The sequence below is a fragment of the Peromyscus eremicus genome, chromosome 13, assembly GCF_949786415.1.
Source record: "Peromyscus eremicus chromosome 13, PerEre_H2_v1, whole genome shotgun sequence".
Classification (NCBI taxonomy): domain Eukaryota; kingdom Metazoa; phylum Chordata; class Mammalia; order Rodentia; family Cricetidae; genus Peromyscus; species Peromyscus eremicus.
The window spans coordinates 37,228,316-37,255,158 of record NC_081429.1 but is presented as its reverse complement, the minus strand read 5'-3'; the positions used below and the strand labels follow the sequence as shown (position 1 = coordinate 37,255,158).

Genomic DNA, 26,843 nt, shown 5'->3' with positions numbered 1-26,843 from the left:
TCCTCAAAGCCAACCCCAGTGACACCCCTCCTCCAACAAGGCCACACCTCCTAATCCTTCCCAAACAGTACCACCAGCTGGGGGCCAAACATTCACACATGTGAGCCTATGGGACCATTCTCATTGGAACCACCACAATAATGTAAGTGGTATAATAGAGTGTTGGGGGGGGGCAGCAGAGGCCTCTGGGAGGACTACTGTTGTTCTGCATACCTTACACCCTAACAGTGAGTTTACATTTGTAGGTGCCCCATTCTCAGGCTTTGTGTTACAGTCATCTTGGGGCATACAAGTCTTTGTGGTGGACTTGTCCTAGGTATTGCAGGACTTCATCAGGACCTGAAGCATCTACTTCAAGATGCTATAGCATCCTCTCCACCCAGGTGTAGTTGGGAGCCCTGGTGGATAGGATGTAGCTACCCCTCTGCTCAAGATGTGGATTACTTCTCAGCTTCCAAATGGAAGGATTGTCTGCAAAAGGCCTGTCTTGGTTTCTTTTCCTGTCGCTGTGATAAAGACGCCCCAAGAAAAGCAACTCAAGGGAGAAAGGTTTTATTTTGGTTCTGAAACAAGGTCTGAACTATGTAGCTCTGGCTTGGCCTGGAACTCACTATAGAGACCAAGCTGGCCTCGAACTCACAGAGATCTGCCTGTCTCTACCTTCTGAGGGCTGAGATCAAAACAATATACCACCATGCTGAGTCTAAAAAGGAGGGGTGTCATTTTAACTCACAGTTGAAGAGAACAGGCCATCGTGGCAAGGAAGTTAAGATCGCAGAAACCTGCAAGCAGCTGGTCCTATTGCATCCATAACCAGGAAGCAGAGGGTGATGAACGCCTGTTCTCCTTTTTCTACAGTTAGGATTGAAGCCCGGGGAATGATGCCACCCACCCACATGTGCCCGGAGAGGTCAGGTCATCTCACCTCAATTAACCTAACGAAAACAATCCCCCACAGGCAAAGAGGTCCACCTCCCAGGTGGTTCCAGAACTCACAGAGTTGACAACAGAGATTGACTTTCATAGGGTCTGAGGTGGTAATGACCTTGGTACATCTGAGGGACCAGGGAGCTGTTGCAAAGTGATGGGGGGAAGAATGCCATTGGAGGAGGTTAAAGACAGGCTCAGCTATTGAACAGAGGCCCTGTGGGCTGTGATGGGACTTTGACATTTCAAAGAACATTTAGTAAGTATTTAATATGCCAGACGCTGGCAAGCTGCAGATGAATACATTCAATTATAGTTTCCACTCTGAAGAAGGATAGAGAAGCCTGAGAGTACAGCCTGACAGAGTCAGCAAGTGGAAAGGTATGGCATTAGTATTGTACCGAAGGGCACTTGTATGCACAAGTGTGTGCTTGTTCAGGAAAGCACGTGAGATCGGAGTCTATGGAACAAAGAATGAACGGCACTCCAGGCAGAAAACATAGTGCATACAAAAGCGTGGGAGCGCAAAACAATATGGTGAGTTCTAGAAGCCACGAGTAGCTAGACATGGCAGGGCCGAATGCAGGAAAGGCGTGAATAGCATCTAGCTTGCTAGAACAGCAGATTCTCATGGGCAGGAGAGAGAACCACAGCCGATTTGGAGCAATTGTGGAATATCTTCCCAAACAGTCCAGAGTAGGAGAGGATGACTCCCGGAGCCTGCATGAGTTTGCGCAGACATTCCCCTTCACTCCCTATCCCCAGCCTTGCCATGACTCTAAGGATTCCATAAACAGCGTCTTGAGTTTATTATCTACAAATTTGTTAATGAGTGTATGGACTGTACCCAGGAACCCCCAGTTGCACAGTGGGCACTGAGACCGACTCCCACAGAGGGCGATGGAAAACGTGATGTGGGGGTCTGGTTATCTGGGGCTCTCAGGCTGAGCACAGGAAGCAGAGAGGAAAACAGAGTATTGCCTCACCTGCTTCCCCCTGCCTGTCTCCCAGTGGGAGTGATGAGGAGCTTTGCAGGATTTCCTTCCCTTCCTGCAGAGGGCTAGAGGGCTAGGCAGGACCGAATCCAGACAGCCCAGCCCTGGCTCCATTTGTACATTACACCACACTTGCTCCTCACACCCACCTCCACCCGGCTGACCAGAACAGCTTCTAGAAGTCATTAGGAAGGCAGTCGGAACAGGGTGAGGAGACATCGATGTAGAAATCAGGTCGGGCATGGACCTGAGGATGTCTAGACCCTGGCTCTGCCAGCCATGGCTGCATAACCTTGATGAAGTCTCTGTGGACTGTGGCCTCTTCATCTTTGAGACACGGGTGAAGTGTCACGTGCCCTCCCCATCTAAGTGTGTCCTCTGTGCCCCGTATCAGTGATTCCCCCATTGGCTTCCTTGTCAGCCCCACAGTTTCTCATCACATCTCTCTACGTTTGTGAGCACATACGCACATACATATACATGCAATTATTTGTCCGCCGACTTAGTCTCGTCACCGTATTCCATAGAGTAGGCTCCAGGAATGCTCCCACCCTCCCTGTTGGGCATTAAACCCAGGGTCTGGCACATGCTACCCCACCAAACTACTGCCCAGCCTGGATACTGTGTATTTGTGTGGGCTCAAGCACCATGGTACTTCTGGGAAGGTTAGCAGACAACTGGGGGGAGTGGTTCTTTCCTTTCAAGTGGGTCCAAGGGTTCAAACTCAGGTCAGTCAGGTTTGGCAGCAAGTGTCTTTATCCGTTGACCCATCTCTGACCTCTACGTGCCTTTTGACTACCTCAAAGCCTGGCACAATGCCTTTAATTTAGTGTATGGATAAATGAACGGAAGAAGATGCAATGAACTCCCGGGTTCCTTCCAGTTGATAAAGTTAAGGAGTCTAACGTTTCTCATCACTAGGAGGACCACACCAAGGCCTCTCCCAGAGTCCCCTGCAAGGGAAGAGGGCGGTCTGGCTTGTGTCCTCTCGCAGGATTCTTAGCCTCTGAGGACCCTGATTAGCACACGGTTAAGCCGGCTCGAGCTCCGCCTATAGACTCACCAGATAGGGGAGGATCCAGTCTGTCTTTAAACTAGGGATCTGAAGCGCGTGCCAAGCCACAGCTGGCGAGGAGGCGGGTCAGAATGCGAAGTAATGGGAGGAGCCAAGTGTCCGCGCCCCCTAGCGCGCAGGTGCCCGGAGTCCCGCCTCTCCGCGCGTGAGGGCTGGGGCGGGGACCGTCGCCTAGCAACGCTCAGCCCCGCCCCCGGTCCCGGCCCCCAGCATGGCTTGGCAGAGCTGGCCCGCGCCTTGGCTGTGGGTCTCCGGCTGCGGGTTTCTGTTCTTCGCCTTCGTGCTGCTCCTGAGTCCCCGCGGCTGCCAAGCGCGGCGGGGCTTCCACGGCCTGCTCATGACGCGCAGCCAGCGGCTGCTCTTCCGAATCGGGTTAGTGCCCCGGCTCCGATCCGTGCAAGGCTCCAGAAGGCGGGCACGCTGGGAGAGAGGATGCGGAAGGGGGTTCTAGGGTGGCTTGGACTAGGCGGTCCTAAACCGGAGCAGAAGGATAGAGAAACGGGCTGGAGAAGCCCCTGAGTTCGTGCTGAGGGAGGAAAGGAAAGAGTTGGAGGACTGAAGAATTGGGATGGGCCGGGTGGGAAAAGAGGATTAGGGGCGCAGATAAGTGTAAGCAGGGTAGGGGAACCAGAGACAAGCGCCGAGTAAGACGCTGGAGCCTAAGGAGCCGGAAAAGCGGGGAGTGCGGGAACTGGTGCAGGAAGAGCTCGCACCTGGCCGCAGGGCAGAGGTCAGCATATAGGGCTCCGTGGCAGGTTCAAGGGTAAAAGCATGCTCCGGACGTCCAACTTTCCTCCGTGTGCCCTGTCCTGCCTATCACCCAACTCTCCACAACTCTAGGTAGATTGTTCTGTCCCTTGCAAAGTTCAACTCTGTAGGTCAATCTGGCCCTTGCCTCTGCCTCTCACTACCGGCCCCCAAAGCCCACGGCTGTGAAATTTGACCCAACTGCCAGCCACGGACCTCCAGCGACTTTTCCCAGCCAACTCTCCTCCTTCTCTTTGTCCCTTCCTTTAAGGGGCCCTGGCAAAAGTGATAACAATCATCACTGTTCCGTAGCAGTCAGCAGCAGGGAAGAAACCCGAAGACAAGCTTCCGAGGGTCTATCCGTCTATCGGGCAGGACCTCAAACCGCAATTTACGGGACAGTGATCTCAGGATGGGAATGGAGGCCCGTGGCCGGATTGCTGGGAGGGCCTAAGCCTAGGAATTTCTGAGCTTCAGAGAAGACATTGTGCAATTCACCCTTCCTCCCTCCTCAGACTACCTCGGCTACTCCCCAAAACTTCAGGCTCAGGGCTCCATTCACAGTCTCTAAAAATAGAGATATAAAAGCCCCGGAGGCTGAAGAACAGAGTCTAGATAGTGCTCAAACCAATACTTTGTAAAAAGCATTAAGTAATGAGTGTCAGTTTTTGTTTGTTTAGCTGGTTAGCTTGGTAGGACGGCCGCCCTATGTATCCCAAGCTGGTTTCCTGTGACCCTCTAGCCTCCTAGGTGCTGTCTTTACAAGTGTGTACAGGCCAGGGGTTGCAACTGTCTATCATTGTCATTTGTATCTGGATTCTGGGAGGGGGTGAGAGGTTTTATTTTGTTTGGTCTGTTTGTCATTTGGTTGGCACTGGAGATCGGGCCTCAGGAATGCTAAACATGCTCCACCACTGATCTGTACACCCCCTAGTCACTAGATTTGGGGGCTGTGCCCTGGCACTTGCGTGTGTGCGTGCATGTGCGTGTGTGCATGTGCATGTGTGCATGTGCGTGTGTGTGCATGCATTTGCTTTGGTTTGGGTTTTTAGTTTTCTTCACAACATTCCTGAGGATCACGTAGCTCTATTTAGAGAAAGGATTTTAAATCTATTTTTAGCATCCGAAATTGTTATGCCCGGAGTCATACAAATGGCCCGAGGAAGTGGCAAAATGGGAGTTTCCATAAGGAACTAGAATCAGAATTCCTGGGATCAGACTGCCAATAATCACAGTATCACAACATGAGAGTCTGAGTATTTCTAGACTTGGGATTTGGGAGTTTTTCAAATCTCTTAATTTTGATTTTGGGGAGCTTCTTTGTCATTCTTTTTTTTTTTTTTTTGGTGGGGAGGAGATTATTAGGGGTTAAGATAGGATCTTGCAGCGGTGGTGCACACCTTTGATCCCAGCACTCGGGAGGCAGAGGCAGGCGGATCTCTATGAGTTCGAGGCCAACCTGGTCTACAAAGCGAGTTCCAGGAAAGGTGCAAAGCTACACGGAGAAACCCTGTCTCGAAAAACCTAAAAAAAAAAAAAAAAAAAAGGTAGGATCTTGCTATGTCCCAGGATTGCTTCAAAGTTTGCAGCCAGCCATATTACCCCAGTCCCATGCTCAATTACAGGTGTGCACTACCACCCACACTCAGAATTAAGTGGTTCTGGGCTGTAGAGATGGCTCAGCTGTTTAGAGCGTTGACTGCTCTTGCAGAGAATCCATGCTCAGTTCCCAGCACCCACATGGTGGTTCACAACTGCCCATAACTACACTTACAGAGGCTTTAACACCCACTTCTGAGGGCACCGGACACAAACACGGTGCACAGATATACATGCAGGCAAAACACCCATTCACAGTAAATCTTTTTTTTTTCCCCCAGAGCTGAGGACTGAACCCAGGGCCTTGCGCTTGCTAGGCAAGTGTTCTACCACTGAGCTAAATCCCCAACCCCCACAGTAAAATCTTTAAAAATTTTTTTTTTTTTTTTAAAGAATTCAGTGGTTCTATGGGGCTTTCTTTGTCTGCATTTCCAGATTGCATTAGAATCAACTTTCCAAATTTGCAGAGCAGTAGGGTGTGCCTGGAATAGGATTTCCAGACCCTGCTGCTCTGTGGTCTGGGAAACAATCAGTGCAGTCCCTTGAGGGGAGACACCGCTAACCTTCGGAGTGGAGCAGGGGTACAAGCAGGAAACGGGGCGAATGTGTAGGTGTTATTTTGAGGTGCCTCCAAGCCTGTAGGAAGGAGGAGTCCATACCTCCATAAGCCAAAGATGTGGTGAGGAGGACCATGAGGAAATCCTCAGCAGTGGCTGAAAGAGGAACTGTTCATGTCATCATTAGTCATGCTAATTTTAGAAAAGGCTTTCCTCAGTAGCCACCATTATGCAGGGATGAGAATAACTAGGCTCAGCTGAGGGGAGATCCACCAGATGTGGGCTGACGTTAGGCACATGCACTGGGGGCTCTGGGAAACAGGGTACAGAGTAGCTAAGCCTATGGGAGATGGGATGGCTGGACAAGTCAGCGTTTGTATCCTGGCTCGGCTGTCTACTGAGCACATGGCACTGGGCAGATAACCTTCCTGAGCCTGGCTTGTTTGCGCCTGCAAAATGGGGAATGGTGTGAGTGTCTGCCTTCGGGGGCTTCTGTGAAGGTTGAATGAACCCACATGTAAATGATCTGGAAATGGTAGCAACTGCTTGTGTGGTAGCCTGTGACAGGCAGGAGGGAGGGTGCATGTCCTACTTAAGTTCTCTCACACCTGTCTTCTAAGTTTATCCGACCACCACCAGGAAATGCTATGTCCCTCTCTCATCCCATAACGCCTAGCTGACCCAGGTCAGGACTGGTAGTCACCCCTGGGAACAGCATGTGGGCAGTGTTCTCCTCAGCTAACCTTCAGAGTGAGGCAGCAACCTGTAACTCCAGCAGTAGGGGATATGACCCTTTCTTCTGGCCTCCTTGAGTAACTGTGTATACACTGCGCGCGCGCACACACACACACACAAATTTTTTCAAAAGTACTCTTTAAAAAAGAAAGAAAGATGTGAGGCTGGAGAGATGGCTCAGCAGTAAAGAGCACTGGCTGTTCTTCCAGAGGACCCAGGTTCAATTCCCAGCACCTACAGGGCAGCTCACAGCTGTCTGTAACTCCAGTTCCAGGAGACCCAACACCCTCATGCAGGCAAAACACCAACACACATAAATAAAAATTTTAAAATTACGTTAAAAAAAAGAGTGAAAGATCTCCTAGGCTAAGACTGTATCTTAGCAATGGGGTGCTTGGATAGTATATTCAGGGCTTGGCACCCCACCGCCCAGAAGGAGACAGGACCGTGTGAACAGATGTGAGCTAGGGTTCAAACCGGCAGGGGTAGGGTATAACAAGCTCCCGGGGGTGTCAGGGTGCAGCTAAGGAGCCTGTGATCTGGAGAATAAGACTCCCTCATTCGGGCCTCTGCATCAGCCTCAGTTTCCCTTTGCGCCTTTGCCTCCTCGGTGGTAGTGGAGAGGGTTTGGCAGAGCAGAGCTCTGTGGAGAGCCTGCCTGTTGAGGGGAGGCGAGACACTTTCACATTCTTTCCTTTTGGGGGTTTGACGATTTCGAGACACCCGATAAAGGCACTGGGAACCGAACTCCAGTCCTCTCAATAAGCAGCAAGCACTCTTAACCACTGAGCCATCTCTCCAGCCCCATCCCCAGGAGATCTTTCTTGACCCTCCCCCCTGCCATGTGATCAAATCCACTGTCCTCCCGGTGAACTTTATTTTTACCATTCTGAAAGAGGAAGGCTCTTGTCTGGGCCGGTAGGGTCCACTGACCCAATGTCAAGGGTGGCCTAAAGCCCCGACATGAGGACCCTTGAGTAAAGAACCCTTTGTTTGTGGCCTAGATGAAGAGGCAGCACTGTGAGCTGGGCTGTGGGATACACAACTGGATCAGTGTGAGCTGGGCTGTGGGAGACGCAGCTGGATCAGTGTGAACTGGGCTATGGGAGATGCAGCTGGATCAGTGTGAGCTGGGCTATGGGATACACAGCTGGATCAGTGTGAGCTGGGCTGTAGGAGCTGCAGCTGGATCAGTGTGAGCTGGGCTATGGGATACACAACTGGATCAGTGTGAGCTGGGCTGTAGAAGCTGCAGCTGGATCAGTGTGAGCTGGGCTATGGGATACACAGCTGGATCAGTGTGAGCTGGGCTGTGGGATACACAGCTGGATCAAACAGTATGAGCTGGGCTGTGGGATACACAGCTGGATCAAACAGTGTGAGCTGGGCTGTGGGATACACAGTTGGATCAGTGTGAGCTGGGCTGTGGGAGACGCAGCTGGATCAGTGTGAGCTGGGCTGTGGGATACACAGCTGGATCAGTGTGAGCTGGGCTGTGGGATACACAGCTGGATCAGTGTGAGCTGGGCTATGGGATACACAGCTGGATCAGTTTGAGCTGGGCTGTGGGAGCCGCAGCTGGCAGCATCCCTAAGTACTCTCAGTTGAAACTGCTGGTTTAAGTCAGAATCATGGGCCACTGAGAGGGCTCAGTGAACAAGATTTCAAGCCTCATAACTGGAGTGTGTGACTCCTGCAAGTTGTCCTCTGAGTTCCCCACAGGAGCAGGCCCACAGTAACTGTAAGAAGCCAAAATTACATATAAAAAAATCAGAAACATGTCACTCTCTGGTAAAGTTGGCTCTCTGTGCCCTGCTCACTGCTCAGCCACAGGAACTACTTTACCGTTTGTCAAACACTCCCAGCCAGTCCTTCCTCCAAACCGTTCTACCTCCGCCGAATCCACCTGTTCCGGAGGCCCGCCCTGCGCCGCTGTGACCGCCTCATCTGCGTATGGCATTGTCCCCGGCCCTGCCCTCCCATTCCCCTTGGCCAGCTTTAGTCTCAGCAGTAGGTGACAGCACGTGATGTGCCCTGTGTGTTGACTTGTCCCTTTGATTACTGTTTCACTCCTCTCACCTAAATATGGCCACACAAGAGAAGAACTTTGAGTCTGGCGGTGGTGGTGCACGCCTTTAATCCCAGCACTCGGGAGGCAGAGCCAGGCGGATCTCTGTGAGTTCGAGGCCAGCCTGGTCTACAGAGCGAGATCCAGGACAGGCTCCAAAACTACACAGAGAAACCCTGTCTTGAAAAACAAAACAAGAGTAAGACTATTCTCCTGTACCTTAGCTTCCAGAGCAATGCCTGGCACACCGGCAACCCTTATCAATGTTTTTGAATGGAGGGAGGGAGGGAAGCATGGGTGCCGTGTCCTCCATGAAGCTGGCTTAACCTCCTTAGTCCCAATCCACCTTTGCCTCCCCTGGGCCTGGCCCCCGTTACCCTTCTTAAAGAGCTTTCAGTGTGTTTTTCTCTCCTGGGCTCAGGCTGCCACAGCTCTGGCTTTGCAGCCGGACTCCCACAGGCCTGCCCAGAGAGCAAGGTTCTCTGTCAAAAGGGCCTGTGCTGAAAATGAGTGAGAGAGGAGAGATCCAAAAGCAGTGGGTTCCAGTGCTTTGGCAAGGCTGGCAGCCCGTGGCACAGGCCTTCTGGCTAGGTGGGGCTTGCTGGAGGGGCTGCCAGTTCTAATGTGTTTCACATCTTGCCTGAGCGCTCCTAGCAGTCAGTCATACGGCTTCCTTCTACAAAAGGTGACCGTCCTCTGGAGAGGCCTGCAAAGAGTCGGAAGTTGGGGGTGGTGGGGGTGGCGGTGAGAATAAACAGGAGACACAGGAGACACCGACCTTGCATGCCCTGGCCTCTCCTGGGCATGGAGAAGTGACCTCCAGGCACGCTGGAGGCTACAGGAAACCCTCACCCAAGGCCCTGTTTAGCGCCTCGTTAGCTTGTTTCTTCCCAAGAAAGCACACAATAGGGAGAGACTCTCTGTTCCTAAGGCCCTGAGCCAATCCTGTTCAATAGAACCCTGTGACCTGTGACCTGTGACCCTCCTGGGTCTGTCTGGTCCTTCAGCCCTCAGACAGCCATGCCAAGTTTGTTATTAGGTGTGTCCCATCACTGGTCACATGCAAGCCTGGACAAGCCAAGTCTTGGCCAGAAATACCCATGACCACCAGCCTCACCACCCTGGGCCCGTCTCACTACTCCGAGCCTGCCTGTTGGGCTACAGTTGGTTCTTAGGTCTCGCTGTCCCTAAGCTGGGAAGGAGGTAAGGGAGGTGACCCTGACTGCCATATATGTGTGTGTGTGTGTGTGTGTGTGTGTGTGTGTGTATGTTCTGTGGATACGGAATCCCCCCTCATCCTGCTCCCTTCTGCCCCATACTGGCCGAGATGGGACCCTGGGCTCAGCTGAGGCAGTCACTTGACATCCCTCCAGCTTCTTTCAGGGCTGCCCTGGGGAGAGGGGAAGGAGAAGAAGAACCAGCTTTGTGTGTTTTTCTCCTGGGCAGCAGAAGAGGGTGGGGGAGGGGATGTCTTACCCTCTGTCAGCTGTCTGTCCCCATGACTTCCCATAGAGCTTAGGCTGGGCTCAGATACCAGAGAAGCCATGCCCCGGAGCAGGGGGGTGAGCAGTGGTGCACTGTGAGCGCGAACGAGGAGGCTGGCACTCCGCTCACCATCCTAAGCCCCAAGGAGGGCTCTGGGACGGCTGTAGCTCGGCCTGGGATGCTCCCACAGCAGCCCCACACTGTCTCCCACCTGGGTCCCAGGGAACCAATTAGAAAACTTTATTTTCTTTCTCATGGGGTGATGGTGGGTAGAAATGCTGTTCCGGGCTGTAGAAATGCTGAGTCAGATTTCAGGACTGGGGAAAGATTGCACTTTAGCGGGAGAGCGCATGCCCAAGCATGTGCCAGGCCCCAGGTTCTGTCTTTAGCATTACAGACTCGGGGAGGGGATAGAAGGAGTCAGAATCTCCTTGTTGTTGTTGTTTGGGGGAATTTGGTGGTGGTGGTTGTTTTGAGACAAGATCTCACTCTGTATCTCTGGCCAGCATGGACCTCATAGAGACCCACCTGCCTCTGGCTCCCAAGTGCTGGCATGAAAGGCCACCACACCTGGTCCAAGAAGTCAAACATCTCAGTGTGGACTAGGTACCCAACCCCAGTGGCTTGTTCTGATAGACTGCTGTGAGTGCTGTCCTAGAGCCCAGCTTGCTGGCCATGCCTGGGGACCGGTGTGGCTGTCAGTGTTACCCCTATTAATCACATGAATTTTTAGAAGAGTTGAATAAAAAGAGGAAGAGGCTGGAGAATAAGTCCCTGCCCCGTGCACCCAGCAATAGAAGAGCAGAGGTTGTGTATCTGGTAAGGACTGAAGAAACCAGGGGGCAAGGGCTGGGGTATATATAGCTCAGTGGTAGGGGGCTTGCCTTTCACATGGCAGGCCCTGGGTTCCATCCTTAAGCCATGGCGTCTCAGTCAGGCGGGTATAGGTTGGCCGTAGGACTTCTACGGTGACTCTTACATTTTCCTCTCCAGTCACTACCCCTTTTCCTAAATTCTCCTCTCCCTAGGGCTCCCAGGGCGTCCATGAAACCACTGACCTGCCAACACTCGCCTGCAGAAATCAAAAGAGCCTTCATTTCACAGGGGCTTTCAAAAATCCCTGGGCCAGATGTCCCCTCCTGACACCCCTAGGGCTCCCTGCCCTCTCTGCAGTTGAGTGCAGAATGCTCGTGGATATCATGGGCTGGTTCAGGAACAAGGGGCAGAGCGGTTACCAGACTTCGAGGTCCCGGAGGCCAGATCCTGGGCTAAGTGCCCAGGTCTGTGTACCCACCCCGACCTATCATTTTTCTCCAAAAAGCCCTTCAGAGGAATTGGAGTAGCCATCTAATCGTTCAGGCCCATACTAGTCCTACTCCTGACTTGGGGTTTGGGGAGGATTTTAGTAGGTTCCAGGGAGATATCTCTACCCACGGTTCCCTGTCCTGTGATCTGATCCAACAAGGTCTACTTCCACTCTTCCAGGCTCCGTTTCCTGTCTGAAAGATGGGAGTATGGTACCTGCCTCAGACTTGAGCGGAGGACTTGAGATAATCCATGGGAGGCACTGGGCTCAGTCGGAGCTTGCTCACAGGCTCAGACAAGAAAAGCTGCGGCATTGAAAACTGTTGTTAAAGATGTGGCAATGAGCTCCAGGGAAGAGCCTTGACTCTGACCTTACAGACAGGAGCAGAGTGGGGCCTGGGGACCTCTTGGGAACGTCTGTCCTGTGTTCCATCTCCTTGTTCTCTTCTGTCTTCCTTCTCCCTGGCCCTGGGGCCCTAGATGCCGCCTACATGGCAAGCAACATTAAGATTTTGTGTCCCAGTGACACAGCCCCCACCCATGCCCTTGAATCTGGGTGACCTGCTTGGCAAAATACCCTGCTTGTCCAGGTCTGTGGGGGCAGTGGGGCAAGAGGAGGGAGGGAGGGTGGAGAGGACTTCAGTTGGGCAACTCACTGCCATTAGGCTTGCTGGTCTGCCAGCCCTGGCCTCGCCTGGGATCCATTCTGGCCAGGCCCTGTGCCACGCACATGCCCAGCCCCTCCCCGGCCTTTCCCAATCTCCAGCCAGCCTTTCTTGAATGCCAGTTGCTGTGCTGTGCCAGTGTAGGAGCTCCTGGGGGTGGAGGGGAAACACGGGAGTCACAGGAAGCCACCCAAGGGGCAGGTGGGAACCTGTTAGCCCCAGGCAGGTACTATCCAAGTAAGATACCATGGAAACCATAGGCACTACGTTTGTGCGTGAGGGCCCGGCTGGGGGGCTGAGATGGCTGTGGGTTCCAGATGGAGCAGAGGGGAGAAGGTCTCTGATGCCATCGTCAATGGCGACATCTCCTAGCAAGAGTGAACACGGTTAGGACTTTAGGAAGTAGAGACGTCTAGGTGCACAAGGAAAGAGGGGATTTCAGGCCCAGAATGCTACCCCGAGCAGAGGCAGGGAGCCCAGAGCTTTTTCTTGTTGTGTTGTTTGAGACAGGGTCTCATGCAGCCTAAGCTTGGTCTCAGGCTTTTGATCCTCCTGACTCCACTGGGATTATAGCCATGTACAACCACACCTGGTTTATAAGCCAGAGCTGAAGCCAGGGCTTCATGCATGCCAGCCAAGCATGCTACCAACTGGGCGACATTCACAGACCTGTTTTGTTTTTCATTCTTTGTTGTTTGTTTATTTGTTTGTTACCCTTTTTGACCTTCTTGTGGGGGAGGGCACACGTATGCTCAGGGGACAGCTTGCAGGAGTCAGTTCTCTCCTTCCACTGTGTGGGTCCTAGGGATGGAACCCAGGTCATGAAATTTGGCAGTAAGCACCTTAACCACCGAATCATCTCAGTGTGGCCCCCATGCCACACACACACAGGCCACAGCCCTCTGGTGGCGGTCAGAGGACAACTGTCTGGAGTCAGTTTTCTCCTTCCACTTTGTCTTAATTAGGGCTTTTAATTGCTGCAGCGAATCGCCACAATCAAAACAACTTGGGGAGGAAACCGTTTATTCAGCTTACACGTCCACAGCACTGTTCATCATCTAAGGAAGTCAGAGCAGGAACTCAAAACAGGGCAGGAACCTGGAGGCTGGAGCTGATGCACAGGCCATGAGGGAGCGCTGCTTACTGGCTTGTTGATCATGGCTGGCACAGCCTGCTTTCCTACAGAACCCAGGGAGTGACACCACCCACAGTGGGCTGGGCCCTCCCAAATCAATCACTAATTGCCCTTCAGATTTGCCTACAGTCAGATCTCATGGAGGCATTTTCAGATGACTTAGTTGTGTCGACGTAAGACTAGCCAGCACACGCTTGTGGAGGCACAGTCTTGTTTCTGCGGTTGTCCTGCGTTCTCTAGGCTAGCTGACCTTTGAGCTAGGGGAGATGTCCCCTGTCTCCACCTTCCATCTTGCTGTAGAAGTGCTGGAATTACAGATGCATGCTACCACATCTAGCTTTTGGTGGAGGTTGTGGGGACTGAACTGCAGTTGTTAGGTGGACTCCTGCCCCCTGTTGGTTTGTTTGTTTGTTTGTTGTTCGTTTTTTTCTCGAGACAGGGTTTCTCTGTGTAGTTTTGGTGCCTGTCCTGGATCTCACTCTGTAGACCAGGCTGGCCTCAAACTCATAGAGATCTGCCTGCCTCTGCCTCCCGAGTGCTGGGATTAAAGGCATGCGCCACCACCGCCCGGCCCCTGTTGTTTTTTTGAGCCAAGGTTTCAGGTAGCCCAGGGTGGCATCAAACTTCCTATGTAACTGAAGACAACTTTTGAGTTCCTGATCCTCCTGCCTCAGCCATTTAATGTATTGGGTTTACAGGAGTGAGCCACCATGCCCAGCAAGAGGACAGTTTTGAAGTTGCTTTCTTTTCTTTTTCTTTTTTCTTTTTTTCTGTTACTGAGACAGGGTCTCTCTATGTAGCCCTGGCTATCCTGGGTCTTGCTATGTAGACCAGGCTGGCTTCTAATTCACAAAGATTCATCTGCCTCTCTGTCTCCCACATGCTGGGATTAAAGGTGTGTACAACCACACAGGCCTGGCTCTGCCCCCCCAGTGCTGGCATTAAAGGCATGCGCCACTGCTGCACGCAGCCCTGAAATTTTAATGAGTTACTGTAAGCATCTTCGAAACCACTAGCTAACATAGCAGTCCGTGCCGCACTCCCCAACTTAAGAAATAGAACATTGTAGATAGGGTGGAAGGACTACAGTCCCCCCACCTCCCTGAGGCTGAGCAGTACTGCTGGCTAGGATGATGACTGTCTTCAACAGCTCTGTCCTTCACCACATGTCTGCATCCTGAGTGGGAACTCGGAGGGCTTCTGCATGCATTGGCATTTCAATCAATGTCAGGTTGTTTCCTTGGCAACGTGTCTTTTACCTTAATGGTACGTGTTCGGACCCTGTGCATGTTAAATCCTGGTTTTGATCATTTGTTTTCCTGGCTGTGTAGTTTCCCACAGTCTGGGTATGACCTGGTTTATTTTTATATTTTGCTCTTGATATGTAGGGGGTTTCCACCCGTTCGCTCTGGGGAGCGCAGGGTTTTCTCCGGACTCAATGGGAAGGGAGGAGGCAGAGTCTGGTGGAGGGTCAAACCAGGGAGTGAGAATCCTTTGTGAGCTCTGGGAGCCAGGCAGGCTCCGAGCAGGAGCAAGACTCAGTCAGAAGTGGTGCGTTCGGAACCTGAGCTTTTGCCTTGGCTGTAGTTTGGACTAGAAGTCAAAGTCTAGGTGAAGGAGGCTCTTGTAGGACCTAGAGATGACCTGTCCCCTGTATGAGCCATCCAGAGTGGCAGAAGCCAGAACTGGGAAAAATCCTCATTTGAGAGAGAGGGCTAAAGAGAAGGGGGTCCACAGACCGTGCGATTGTGACATGGTCAAGGCTAACGGTACCCTTGGAGGAGTTGAGCTTCGCATCAGAGCCATGTAAAGACACTGTGGCGGGGGAGGAGGGTAGGGTGGGAGTCGGGGGTTGCACCAGGCACAGCTAGGATCTCAGCCCGCCCCCAGCTTCTCCCAACCTGATTGACTTGACACCCCAGACTCCCTTCCCCTTGGGCCACCCTGCAGGGCGCCCTTCAGACTGTTGCCTCCTCCTTAGCCACACCGTCTTTGCCACCATCTTCTTCCCTCTCGCTCTCTCGCTCTCTCCGTGGTCTCTCCCTGCCCACTCAGCGGCTCCCGCTCTAGCACTTTGACTCTGCCAAGACCTTGAAGCCTCCTGGCAAAACTCCTAGAACATGCCGCAGTCCCGCCTGCCCAGCCCTTGGTTCTGTACCACCCAAAACAGTTCAGTACAGGCTCCATCTCTCAGTGTCCTGCAGGCTAAGAGAGGAGGCTTTGGTTCTTCTGCGTACGCTCGGGCCCATTTCCTTGTAGTGGCTCTGAGCCGGCTCCAGTTAGCTGGTAGTTAATGATTCATCTGTCTTCCGGTTAATGTGCGTGAGTTCCGATATTTTTTGCTACAACATAATTATCACCAAGGCAAGGAGCCTTTGGCTTTGTTCTGTGCTGTTCCCACTGTGTCCAGCAAGCACAGTGATATTTTCCAAATAAAATAAGCCCAAGAGATTGGCCTCTGCACTCATAAAGTTTGCTTGCCTTCTTCCTCTTCTTCTTCTTCTTCTTCTTCTTCTTCTTCTTCTTCTTCTTCTTCTTCTTCTACTTCTTCTTCTTCTCCTCCTCCTCCTCTTCCTCCTCCTCCTCCTCCTCCTCCTCCTCCTCCTCCTCCTCCTCCTCCTCCTCTTTTTGCTTTGTAGCCCTAGCTGACCTGGATCTTGTTTCATAGACCAGGCTGGCCTTGAACTCACAGACATCCTGCTGCCTCTGTGTCTCAATCCCGTCCCCTCTGTTGGGATCAAAGGCGTGTGTCACCACCGCCCAGCCAGGTTCTGCCTTTTGTCTGTGTCACAGAATCACAGCACACATGTTAGCATTGGACAGGGAAGACAAGGACATCTCTCAGCCGCTCCTAGCAGCTGGGTTGGCATCTGGCAGCATCTGGAAAGGAAGTGGCAGTTTTGGAACCCCTTCCACCATCCGGCTCTGACCGGTGGTTTCCATGTGTTCTCTTGGTGCCACTTAACCTTCATATGGTTCTGCCAGGGCACCACCGTCCTAAGGATGAAGAACCTTATCTGTCGGGCCACGCGACAGCAGGAGTCGGAACTGCGGCCCTTTCCGTGAGTGACAAGGGCAGAAACGTCAGAACAGGGCTTGGGCAGGACTAATACTCCATAGAGGAGAGGGTGGCTGTATTTCTTTATGTCGTTTAACTTTTCAGTTTGAAATCATTTTAGATGTGTCAAAACAACCCACACAAAAAGTCCTGTACACCTAGCCCAGCCCCCCTGGATGTTACTGTTTCGTGATCACAGTAAAGCTCTCAGAAGCAACGAATTCAGATCGACAAGAGACTGTCAACACTATCAGACCTTATTTAAATGTCGTCAGCTGTCTCCCGACGGCTCCTTTTCCGGTCCTGACTCTGAGCAAGGGTCCCCCACTGTCCAGACTCTCCCAGACCTCTCTGATGTGCAGCACTGGCCAGGTGTTTTACAGCGGGTCCCTCAATCTGGGTTTGTCTGAGGTTTTTCTCATGAATAAATTATGGTTGTACATTTTGGACATGACGGCCACAGAAGGGAAGTTGTGCCTTCCTCCATGGTCAAAAATATATTGTTACTGCTGAGATAGGCATCTGTTTTCTTTTCTGTGGGTGCTGGGGCTGGAACCCCAGTGCATATGGGTGCTAGGCAAGTGCCCGCCTGCTGATGGAGCCCTCCGGCCTGACATTATCTTTCGTCATCAGTTTCAAGTGGAGTCAACCAGGTTTCTCCAGTGACTAATTAGGATCTTGTAAGGCAGATAGTTTGAGACTATGCAAATCTCTCCGACTGTGCTTGGTGACTTGCCCGGTGTCCAGGTGTTCGTTAGGCTGCAAGTTAGAAGCTGCAAGTGTTTGTGTGGTGAATGAAGCCACGGTGAGAGAGAGGGAGAGACATCAGGGGACGCTTCTTGGAGAAGGTCCAGCGGAGGGAAGAAGGTCCCAGGTGAGAGACCTGCCCAAGAGAAGGTGTGGAGCTAGGATTGCTCGGACCCAGTGCATCCTCACACCCAGTGCATTCCCACATCCAGTGCATCCTCACACCCAGTGCCTCCTCACACCCAGTGCCTCCTCACTATTGCTCAGGCATCCCCGCACCCCCACTGCCCTCCTTGCTGCCTGCCACCTTGAACTCAGAACTTGACACTAGGCAGCTGCACAGGTCCATCTGAGTTCAGCCCCTTATCGAGTCTAAGAAAGGAAAAGTGTTTGCTGAGTGACCTTCAAGATGACACACCCTCTGCCGTCACCCCTACAGGACAAAAGAGGCCTGGAGGGCGGGCTATTTCACTTCTTGCCAGCAGCCACATGCTGCCAGAGGAGGCAAGGACTGCAAGAAACTAACCTTGCTCTCTGCATGGTCCAGGTGTTGCCCGTCTGGCACCTACCTCTCCCACCTGCCTCCAGCCGCTGTAGTCCACCCTCTCCAGGAGGACTGCAGATGGTCAGAGGGACACTTGGGGACTTCCTGCACCAGATCTGCAGTCTTAATACGTCTTGAAGCTTATGTGTGTATTCTTCCGTTTATGTTTCAAATGAGTGTCTTCCCCTTTTCGCATTTGCGTTTTCAGGTAGTAATTTTTATGTTTGTTGATTTTTTGTTTTGTTTTGTTTTCGAGACAGGCTTTCCTCTATGTAGCTTTGGAACCTGTCCTGGAGCTCACTCTGTAGACTAGGCTAGCCTTGAGCTCACAGAGGTCTGTCTGCCTCTGCCTCCCCTCCTGAATGCTGGGGTTAAAGGATGCGCCACCACCACCCAGCTATGCTTGTTAATTTTTTTAAAATTATTTATTTATTATGTATATAGCATGTATGACCGCAGTCCAGAAGAGGGCACCAGATCTCATTACAGATGGTTGTGAGCCACCATGTGGGTGCTGGGAATTGAACTCAGGACTTCTGGAAGAGCAGTCAGTGCTCTTAACCTCTGAGCCATCTCTCCAGCCCTAACTTTTTTTTAAAGGAAAGTAAAATAAATGTATGTGTCCAACTATATGAGTTTGGGGGGTGTTATTTCTGAACCACAGGATTCTTTTAGAATCTCTGAATCTAAGTTTCTCTCCCTCTCTCCTTTCTTCTCCAAATTCATAGCATATTTACCACCAAATAATAAAATGTACACAAGCAAAGGAGTCACTGAGGAGGAACGGGGGAGTGGGGGGTGGGGGAGTGGGGGGGGGAGGTAGGACAGTCCATCCCCAGCATATGAAGAAAGATACACCGTATTTTCACCGCCAAGAGCCACTTTCAATGACCCTGGGTCATTCCCCAGTAGAAGTATCTAAATATGTAATCATCCTTCTCAACAAGAAAAGGTCTATGTGTCATTCAGCTATTTAGCAATCTATAATCCTTATTCCTGCAATCTATTCACGGACATCTAGGTTGTGCTCAGTGCTCCTCTCACACCCCCTAACTGGGTGTCGCTCTTGCACCAGCTCTTTGCTATTACAGCAGAGTACACAAAGAATTAGCAATGGGTGGATGGGAGCTCGGCGTCGAGGCTGCTTCCCCTGACCTCCTCCTTGGCCTGTCCCTTATGAACACATCCCCTGGGAGGCCTGTTTTCCTGGTCTCCTATAGCTATGACATTTTTGATTAGTCTCTGTGTGTGCACTTGCTAGAGTCCTGGGGTAGAGATCAGAGGATAACTTACAGAAGTCACGTCCTCCCTTCCACTCTTGGGGTCCTGAGAATCAAGCTCAGTAACCGGGGTTGGCCTCCAGCCCCCTTCCTGGCTAAGGCATCTTGTGGGCCAGGTCTACTCTGTCTGCCATTCATCCTTCCTCTGCTTTCAGCTGGTCACCTTCCCTACTTTATTTCCCACTGCATCCCTCCCACTAGAAGGCCCGCCTCAGGGAGTGTCGACCATCTTGTGCAGTGTACAGGACACTTGGCTGGGAGCCGGGGATCGGTAAAACGTGGTCAAAAACGTGCAAGTCTAGAGGACTAAAACTGAGTTGCAAATGAAACCGAAAATAGGGGATATAAAAATGGGCGCACAACACAGACTGCAGGACCTCCCTTGGCGTGCCAGAATTGCCAGGGCAGCTGAGAGGTGCAGAGCGGAAGTCCTGGTTCAGTGGCAGCTGAACCTTTACTGCCAAACCGTCCAGGACCTACTTGGTTTGTGCAAACCGTTTGCAGATAAAGCAGCGAGTATTTCTCTAAGGGGCTAGAGAGTCTGTCCTTCTTCAAACACACCTCCAGATTTAGGGTCAGCCCTCCATGCCGTCTCAACTTGTCAAGCTTAGGATGCCATCTGTATTCTGACTGGCTTGACAGACACTCCAAGCATTGGCTGCTCCCTCACCTTGTGTCCGTCCCAGCCTGTTTCCTGCACACCAAGGGCCCAAGCCAGCTCCTTCCCATCCTGAAGGGCTAGATGCATAATTTGTGCTTCCCAGTGTCATGCAAACTCCAGGTGCAAGGTGGGGTGGTACAGACCTGTGACCCTAGCCCTTGGGAGATGATAAAGGCAGGCGGGTCATGAGTTCAGGGTCATTACTGGCAACCTAGCAAGTTTGAGGATAGCCTGGGCTACCCAAGAACCTGTCTCAAACAAACAATAGTACCTAAATAAATAGATAATTAACTAGTTAAAACAAAGCCCCTTGTTCAAACAAAGGAGAAAATTTATTATTCATGGTACAAAAGTAATGAGCCTGGCTTGACTGTGTACTTACAATCCCAGCACTAAAGAAAGGCAAGAGGATCTTAAGTTTGAGGCCACCTTGAGCTATATGGCCGCATGATTCTGGGGAGAGGGGGAGAAACAGAGAGAGACAGAGACAGAGACAGAGAGAGAGAGAGACACAGAGAGAGAAATAAAATATGAAGCGTTTCCATTCTTCCATCACTCTTTTGCCTTGCAGTGTTTTCAGTTTTCTGTTTAACGTCATTCTGAATAAAGCCAACGTGGTGACGCCGTGACTATGATCCCAGCACTTGGGGAGCAGATGTGGGAGGACCACTGCCAGTTAGTTCAAGACATGGTGATGGTCTACAGATGGAGTTCAGTTCAGGCTACATAGTTAGGCCCTAGCTCGCTCAATCAATCAATCAATGAAAAGAGAAAGAAAGAAAAGGAAATTTTAAATAATGAGCAAGAATTTTCCATTCATTTTTATATTGTGCAATACCGGTCTTGTTTGTTTGGGGTACTGAGAATTGAACACAATACTTGTACATGCTAGGTAAGTACTCTACCACTAAATTACATCTCCAGCCCTTTTAATTTGAGACAGAGATCCACCTTCAGGATATGTTTATTGTATGACAAGACCTGTCTCATAAAACTTTTATATATATATATATATATATATATATATATATATATATATATATTCAAATTATTAAAAATTCAAAATAGTGTGACATCAGAGCATTGAGCCCAAGGGGCCCTTCTGAACTGGGCCCTAGATGGCCTCACAGGTCACACATTTTGTTTGGAGAACTCTGGTGTAGATGTAACCAACCGTCTTATTAAATAAGAAACACAGAGCCGATTCAGAGAAGCAAGCCAAGAGGTCAGAGCTAAGAGCCTTACACTTCCTGCTTCAGCCAAGAGAGCTCTCCGAAAAGGGGCCTACTTCCTGTCTGTTCGTCTTTATATAGACTGTCTGTTCTGCCTTCTTATTGGTTGTAAACCCAAACACATGACTGCTTCGTCACTGCCTGCATGTACTGCCCTCCAGGTCCTCTATGGTATTGAGATTAAAGGCGTGTGTCTCCAATGCTGGCTGTATCCTTGAACACACAGAGATCTACCTAGCTCTGTCTACCAAGTGCTGGGATTAAAGGCGTGCGCCACCGCCGCCGTGCTCTTCCTATGGCTCTAATAGCTCTGACCCCCAGGCAACTTTATTTATTAACATACAATTAAAATCACATTTCAGTACAAGTAAAATACCACCACACTCTGGCATCCTGGTCCGGTTCCCTGAGCTGCCCATAGCTGGGATGTTAGTGGGGAAAGGATGGATGGTCAAGCCCTTCCGGCCTCACCCCTGCTTACTCCTCTACCAGCTAAGACGCCATAGAACTCCACTTCCTCGAGCAAACCCTGCTGTCTGCCGCCCTGGGCCTCAGTCTGTTGCTTCCTCTACCCCAGTGGCTCTCAGAGTTGGTCTCTGGACCACCACCAGCAGCAGCAGCAGCAGCAGCAGCAGCAGCTGAAGTGGTTAAAATGGAATTTCCAGGGTTGGGGACGTAGCCCAGTCAGTTTGCTTCCTGAGCATGAAGCCACGAGTTCCATCCCCAGCACCATAGGAACCAAGTATGGTGAGCCACACCTATAATCCCAGCACTTGAGAGGTAGAGGCAGAGCCAGGAGGATCAGCATGCACGGTCCTCCTTGACTACAGAGTGAGTTTGAGCCTCGTCTAGGTTACATGAGACTAAAAAAGAAGAAAACAAACAAATAAAATGGTGACGGCAAAGTGCTTGACTAAGGGTGGCTGAGGGAGTGGGATGCCAGAGATGTGGGGCATACAGCCGTGGAAGAGGATTAATCTGACCCTACGCCATCTGCCCTGCAGGTACAGCCTGTACACCCGGACCTGGCTTGGGTACCTCTTCTACCGACAGCAGCTTCGGAGGGCTCGGAATCGCTACCCCAAAGGCCATTCCAAAACTCAGCCCCGCCTCTTCAATGGTAAGCTCTGGCTGCCCCTGGCCAGCACCCCACCCTGCTCCCCACACCCACCTCCCTGGCTACTGCCCTCCTCCTCCTCCTCCTCCTCCTCCTCCTCCCCCTCCTCCTCCTCCTCCTCCTCCCCCTCCTCCTCCTCCTCCTCCTTCTCCTTACCCCCTCGGTGGGCTCCCCACCCCGCCCCAGCTTCTCTGTCTGCCTTTCCCAGGAGTGAAGGTGCTCCCTATCCCTGTCCTCTCCGACAACTACAGCTACCTCATCATCGACACCCAAGCCGGGCTGGCTGTGGCTGTGGACCCCTCAGACCCGAGGGCTGTGCAGGTGAGGGGAGGGAGCAGGGGTAACGGGAGTCACTGTGGGGACTGCCAGCTTCTCTTGATGGATGGGGGCTGACCCTGGTTCCTCTGACTATGGGATATGCTCCTGCATGTGGGTGGGTGTCCTCACACAAGAACCGACCCCATAGAACATGGGGAGGAGTGAATGTCTTAGGCAGAGCCAGAGGGTGGGTGTTCTGGCCGAGGACTGTGAATCCTGGCATTTTCCAGTCTGCCCCTTACCTTCTGTGTTCTCCTGGTGGGTACTCTTTTTCCGTTTTTAGTCATCTGTTTATTGTCTGGGTTGGGGGGGGGTATTGTCTTCTTTTCTTTCTTTTTTCTTTTCTTTTCTTCTCTTCACCTCCCTGCCCCCCAAGACAAGGTCTCACTAAGTTAGCTTTAGCTGGTCTGGAACGTGACATGCTGACCAGGCTGGCGATCTGCCCCACCTCCTCCCCAGTGCTGGGATTAAAGGCATGCACCACTATGACTGGTATAACATTTTTTTTTTAATTTTTTTTATGAGCTGAGGCCGGAACTCAGATCCTTGCGCTTGCTAGGCAAGCGCTCTACCACTGAGCTAAATCCTCAACCCACATTTTTTCAATTATATGGTGTGTGTGTGTGTGTGTGTGTGTGTGTGTGTGTGTGTGTGTGTGTGTTGTGGTACTGGAATAGAACCCAGGGCCTAGAGTTACTTCTCAATGTGAATGTATCGTGTCAACTCCTGATGGCCCCTCTCTCCTCCCTGCCCCACGGCATGCTGGGCCTCTGCTCTTCCGGGGCCCCTTTGCCAGCCTCTCACTCCCTGGCCCATCTCCTGCCTTTCCTTCACCTCTCCAGCCCCAACTAGACTTTCAGTGTGTCTCTCTCTGTATCCCCACCCCCACCCTGAGTACCTCTTCTCTCCCTCAGGCTACCATTGAAAAGGAAAGAGTTAACTTGGTTGCCATTCTCTGCACCCACAAACACTGGTAAGGGGCTGGGAGTTGTGGGGCTGTGGCTGCAGGCAGCTTTACCTTCATAGGTTGGGCTTGCAGACCTGGGCTCAGAGGGGACCACCTGGGGGTTATCAGGATGGGCAGGACCCATCTCCTCATGAAGTCCCTTAGGCACCACCAGAGGTAGAGAGAAAGGGACTGGGTCCTTTATCATGGCACTCAGAAACTTAGAGCCTCAGAGGAGGGCTGGAATTGCTGTATTCTATTCATGGGTATGCAGTAGGTACCCACAGAGTGAACGTCTAGTTAGTTGGCAGGTGGCACAGGATGCAGAGGATGGAACGTTGGGTGGGTGTGGTCAGATCCACTTGGGGGAATTTGAGCGTGATAACTGGAGCTGAGCGAGAGAGTCCAGAAGGATCAGTTGGAATTGGTCATGGAAGCATATCGAGTTGAGGGGTGATTTAAAGCAGGAAATGGCTTGAACAAAAGCCAGGGGGTACTTCAGGGAAGGGGGAAGGCCAAGTACAGTTGTCCTCTGGAGTGCCCTGTGCTCATCTCTGCCATCCCGCAGGGACCACAGTGGAGGGAACCGTGACCTCAGCCGGCGGCACAGGGACTGTCGGGTGTACGGGAGCCCTCAGGATGGCATCCCCTACCTCACCCAGTAAGTCCCCGACCCAAACATGGTGGGCATCTCCTCCCTCCTTCCTTCAGTCTTCCAGGGTGTCAGCAGCTGGATCTTTGGTGACACCCTACCTAGCTCTTAGACAGCCAAGTGGAATCCATGTAAAAAGACTGTTTGCCCTAAGATGACCCAGCCATGGCCAGAGGAGGAAGGCTCCTGAGACCCTGGGCACCTGTGTCTTCACCCGGCTGTAGAAGCCACTCCCCCCCCCCATAGCCACCTCAAGTCTGGGGTGGTAGCCATGGCCGGCGTGGCACAAGCTTGAATTCCCTCTTCTCTGTTGTTTCGTGCCCCAGCCCCCTGTGTCATCAAGATGTGGTGAGTGTGGGACGGCTTCAGATCCGGGCCCTGGCCACCCCTGGCCACACTCAAGGCCATCTGGTCTACCTGCTGGATGGGGAGCCCTACAAAGGTCCTTCCTGCCTCTTCTCAGGGGACCTGCTCTTCCTCTCTGGCTGTGGTGAGTTTCTACAAAAGAGACGGGGGAGGAGGGAGAGACAAAGGCCAGAGCAGTCACTGTCCCACGTCACGTTTGGAAATGTTGATTTCCAACACCCCAATGGTCTTTAGCGGTCACCCACGCTTGTGTTACCCGATGGTTTATGTTCTCAAGATTCTCACAGGGGACGGACCTGAGAGGAGGACCCTTTAAGTAAAGACCCCATAGAGTACTGATTTCCACTGGGTGAGACCTGTTTCCCCAAGATAGTGACCAGGAAGAAGAAGCCATGGAAAGTTGAGGATATTTAAATGAGAAGGTAGCACTCTAGGTGGGTGAGGACCCCAAGTCCTAGACCGCAGAGTCCCAGAGGGTAGCCAAGTCTAAGACTCTCTTGGTGGGAGGATCGTCTCTACCCGCCAAGCCTGGACCATAGGAAGCCAGTCAGAAGACTCAGCAGCCTTGCCTTCCACATTCCACCATGTGTGTAGGGCCTCACACCAGCTCTCCCATAAGGAGGGAGCGGATGCCTGGGGATAGCCAGGCAGGGCTCAGTTGAAGGACGGGTGGCTGACCCAAGCTGCCCAGTCTGGGTCCTGCCCCACCCCCTCTGTGTACCTGACACCATACTGTGTCACCCTTGCACACCTGACCCCATACAGGACGGACCTTTGAAGGCACAGCAGAGACCATGCTGAGCTCACTGGACACTGTGTTAGACCTGGGGGATGATACACTGCTGTGGCCTGGTGAGATGCCCCCCTCTCTCTCCTCTCAGCTCCATGCTTTGCCTGGTAACAGGGCCCTCCCAGTCCCTCCTGTTCCCGGAGACTGGCAAGCTCAGTTCGTGGCCCAGAGGTAACACAGACAGTCCTCTGGGGGTGGGAGCGGACACTGACCTCCCTTCTGGAGTGTAATTCTGGCTACATGATACCCATGCCTTTCATGCCACTGTCCCCTCCCCAGGTCAGCCCTTGGCCTCTTGGGAGCCCCGAGGACTCAGAGTCCTGGAAAGCTGTCTACTTGTTCTGATAATTATGATTGAAGCCCAAACAGAAAGTAGCCTTTGCTCATCTGAGAAAACAGTAAATCTGGTCCGCGTGTACCCACTGGCCTGTATTTGATACAAGAAATCACAGATACCTTATTTAATCCACAGAACACATGCTCACTTGTGTAATGGATACTGTATGCAGCTGTCACTTACCAGGCTCTGTTCTATACACTGGGAAAACCAGTGACACCTGGGCTTCACACACACACACACACACACACACACACACACACACACACGCATCAACTCTCCCCAAATCCCCCTCCCCCTCCCTACCCATCCAACTTTTTTTTTTTTTTCTTTTAATTTTTGCCTGGCACGTTATTCTCTTCTCCACTTGGCAAAGTAGAGAACTGTGGCTTAGGGAGGTGCCGGGTCATAAGTGAAGTCATGCCAGGCAAGGTAAGAGGCTTAACTGTGGCCTCCCAGAGCCCAAACCGCCCGCCCAAACTGCCTCTGCCCCCTGACCCCGCAGCAGTGCCCGTGGTTGGAAAAGCAGCTTTGGTGTTGGGATTTCCCAAGAGCCCTGCCCTCCGCTCTGACGGCTGGGTAGCTGCGGGCCTGGGCCGTGGAGTAGGAAGGACTTAGGACCTCACCACCAGTCTCTCTCTGCCTTGCTTCCTGGCCCCGCTGGCCATGGCTAGGACATGAATACGCAGAAGAGAACCTGGGCTTTGCAGGCGTGGTGGAGCCCGAGAATCTGGCCCGTGAGAGGAAGATGCAGTGGGTGCAGAGACAGCGGATGGAACGCAAGAGCACCGTGAGGCCTGGGGAGTGGGACGGGATGGGGTGCGATGGGGTGCTGCGGGACTTGGCCGCTCATCTAGCCGCCCAGCCTGGGCCCGCAAGCACTTTCTAGAGCTCTGACCTCTTACCCTAGGAGGGTAGGGGGCTAGGACAGACATCCTTGTATTGGGTCCCTTTTCCAGATTCTACCCACCCACCCCCCGTGCCTCTTGCCCTGCAGTGCCCATCCACCCTGGGAGAGGAGCGCGCCTACAACCCATTCCTGAGAACCCATTGCCTGGCACTACAGGAAGCTCTGGGGCCGGGGCCGGGCCCCACCAGTGACGACAACTACTCCCGGGCCCAGCTCCTGGAGGAGCTGCGCCGGCTGAAGGACATGCACAAGAGCAAGTGATACCCCCAGCCCACCCCGGTCCAGGCTGTCCCCGCAGAGGGGAAGCCACCCACCACCCACACCTCGCCATCCTTCGCCATCACGAATACCACCGCCGCCGCCGCCGCCGCCACCGGTGCCCTAGGCGGCACCATTCTTCCAGACTGTTCAGGGAGGGCAGAGCCCAGGCAGTGGGACCTAGAGGAGGAAGCAGCAGAAGGCTTGGAGACCCCACACGACACAGCTGGGTATTTAGGGTAAGAGGAAAGTAGCAACCTGGGACATCTCTAGACTTTGCTGCCTCAGAGGGTCTGCCTCCCTCCCCCACTTGTGGACCAATAGCCAGATCATG

General features: G+C 52.3%; 1 protein-coding gene across 1 annotated transcript; it reads left to right on the top strand.

The window, feature by feature from the left end:
- The first annotated feature begins 3,208 nt into the window (after positions 1–3,208).
- On the top strand, positions 3,209–26,615 carry LOC131923543 (probable hydrolase PNKD). Its single transcript, XM_059278645.1, has 9 exons — positions 3,209–3,369; positions 21,820–21,935; positions 22,141–22,253; positions 23,165–23,223; positions 23,765–23,857; positions 24,175–24,338; positions 24,980–25,066; positions 26,016–26,131; positions 26,339–26,615. Exons 1-9 carry the CDS (start codon positions 3,209–3,211, stop codon positions 26,510–26,512), a joined length of 1,083 nt encoding a protein of 360 aa, XP_059134628.1. The 3' UTR covers positions 26,513–26,615.
- Positions 26,616–26,843: the final 228 nt, after the last annotated feature.

Coding starts and splice junctions, on each gene's coding strand:
- LOC131923543 (XM_059278645.1), top strand. CDS start 3,209: ATGGCTTGGCAGAGCTGGCCCGCGCCTTGGCTGTGGGTCTCCGGCTGC. Junction 22,254..23,164: donor CAGACCCGAGGGCTGTGCAG/GTGAGGGGAGGG, acceptor TCTCTCCCTCAG/GCTACCATTGAAAAGGAAAG. Junction 23,858..24,174: donor GGCATCCCCTACCTCACCCA/GTAAGTCCCCGA, acceptor TTCGTGCCCCAG/CCCCCTGTGTCATCAAGATG.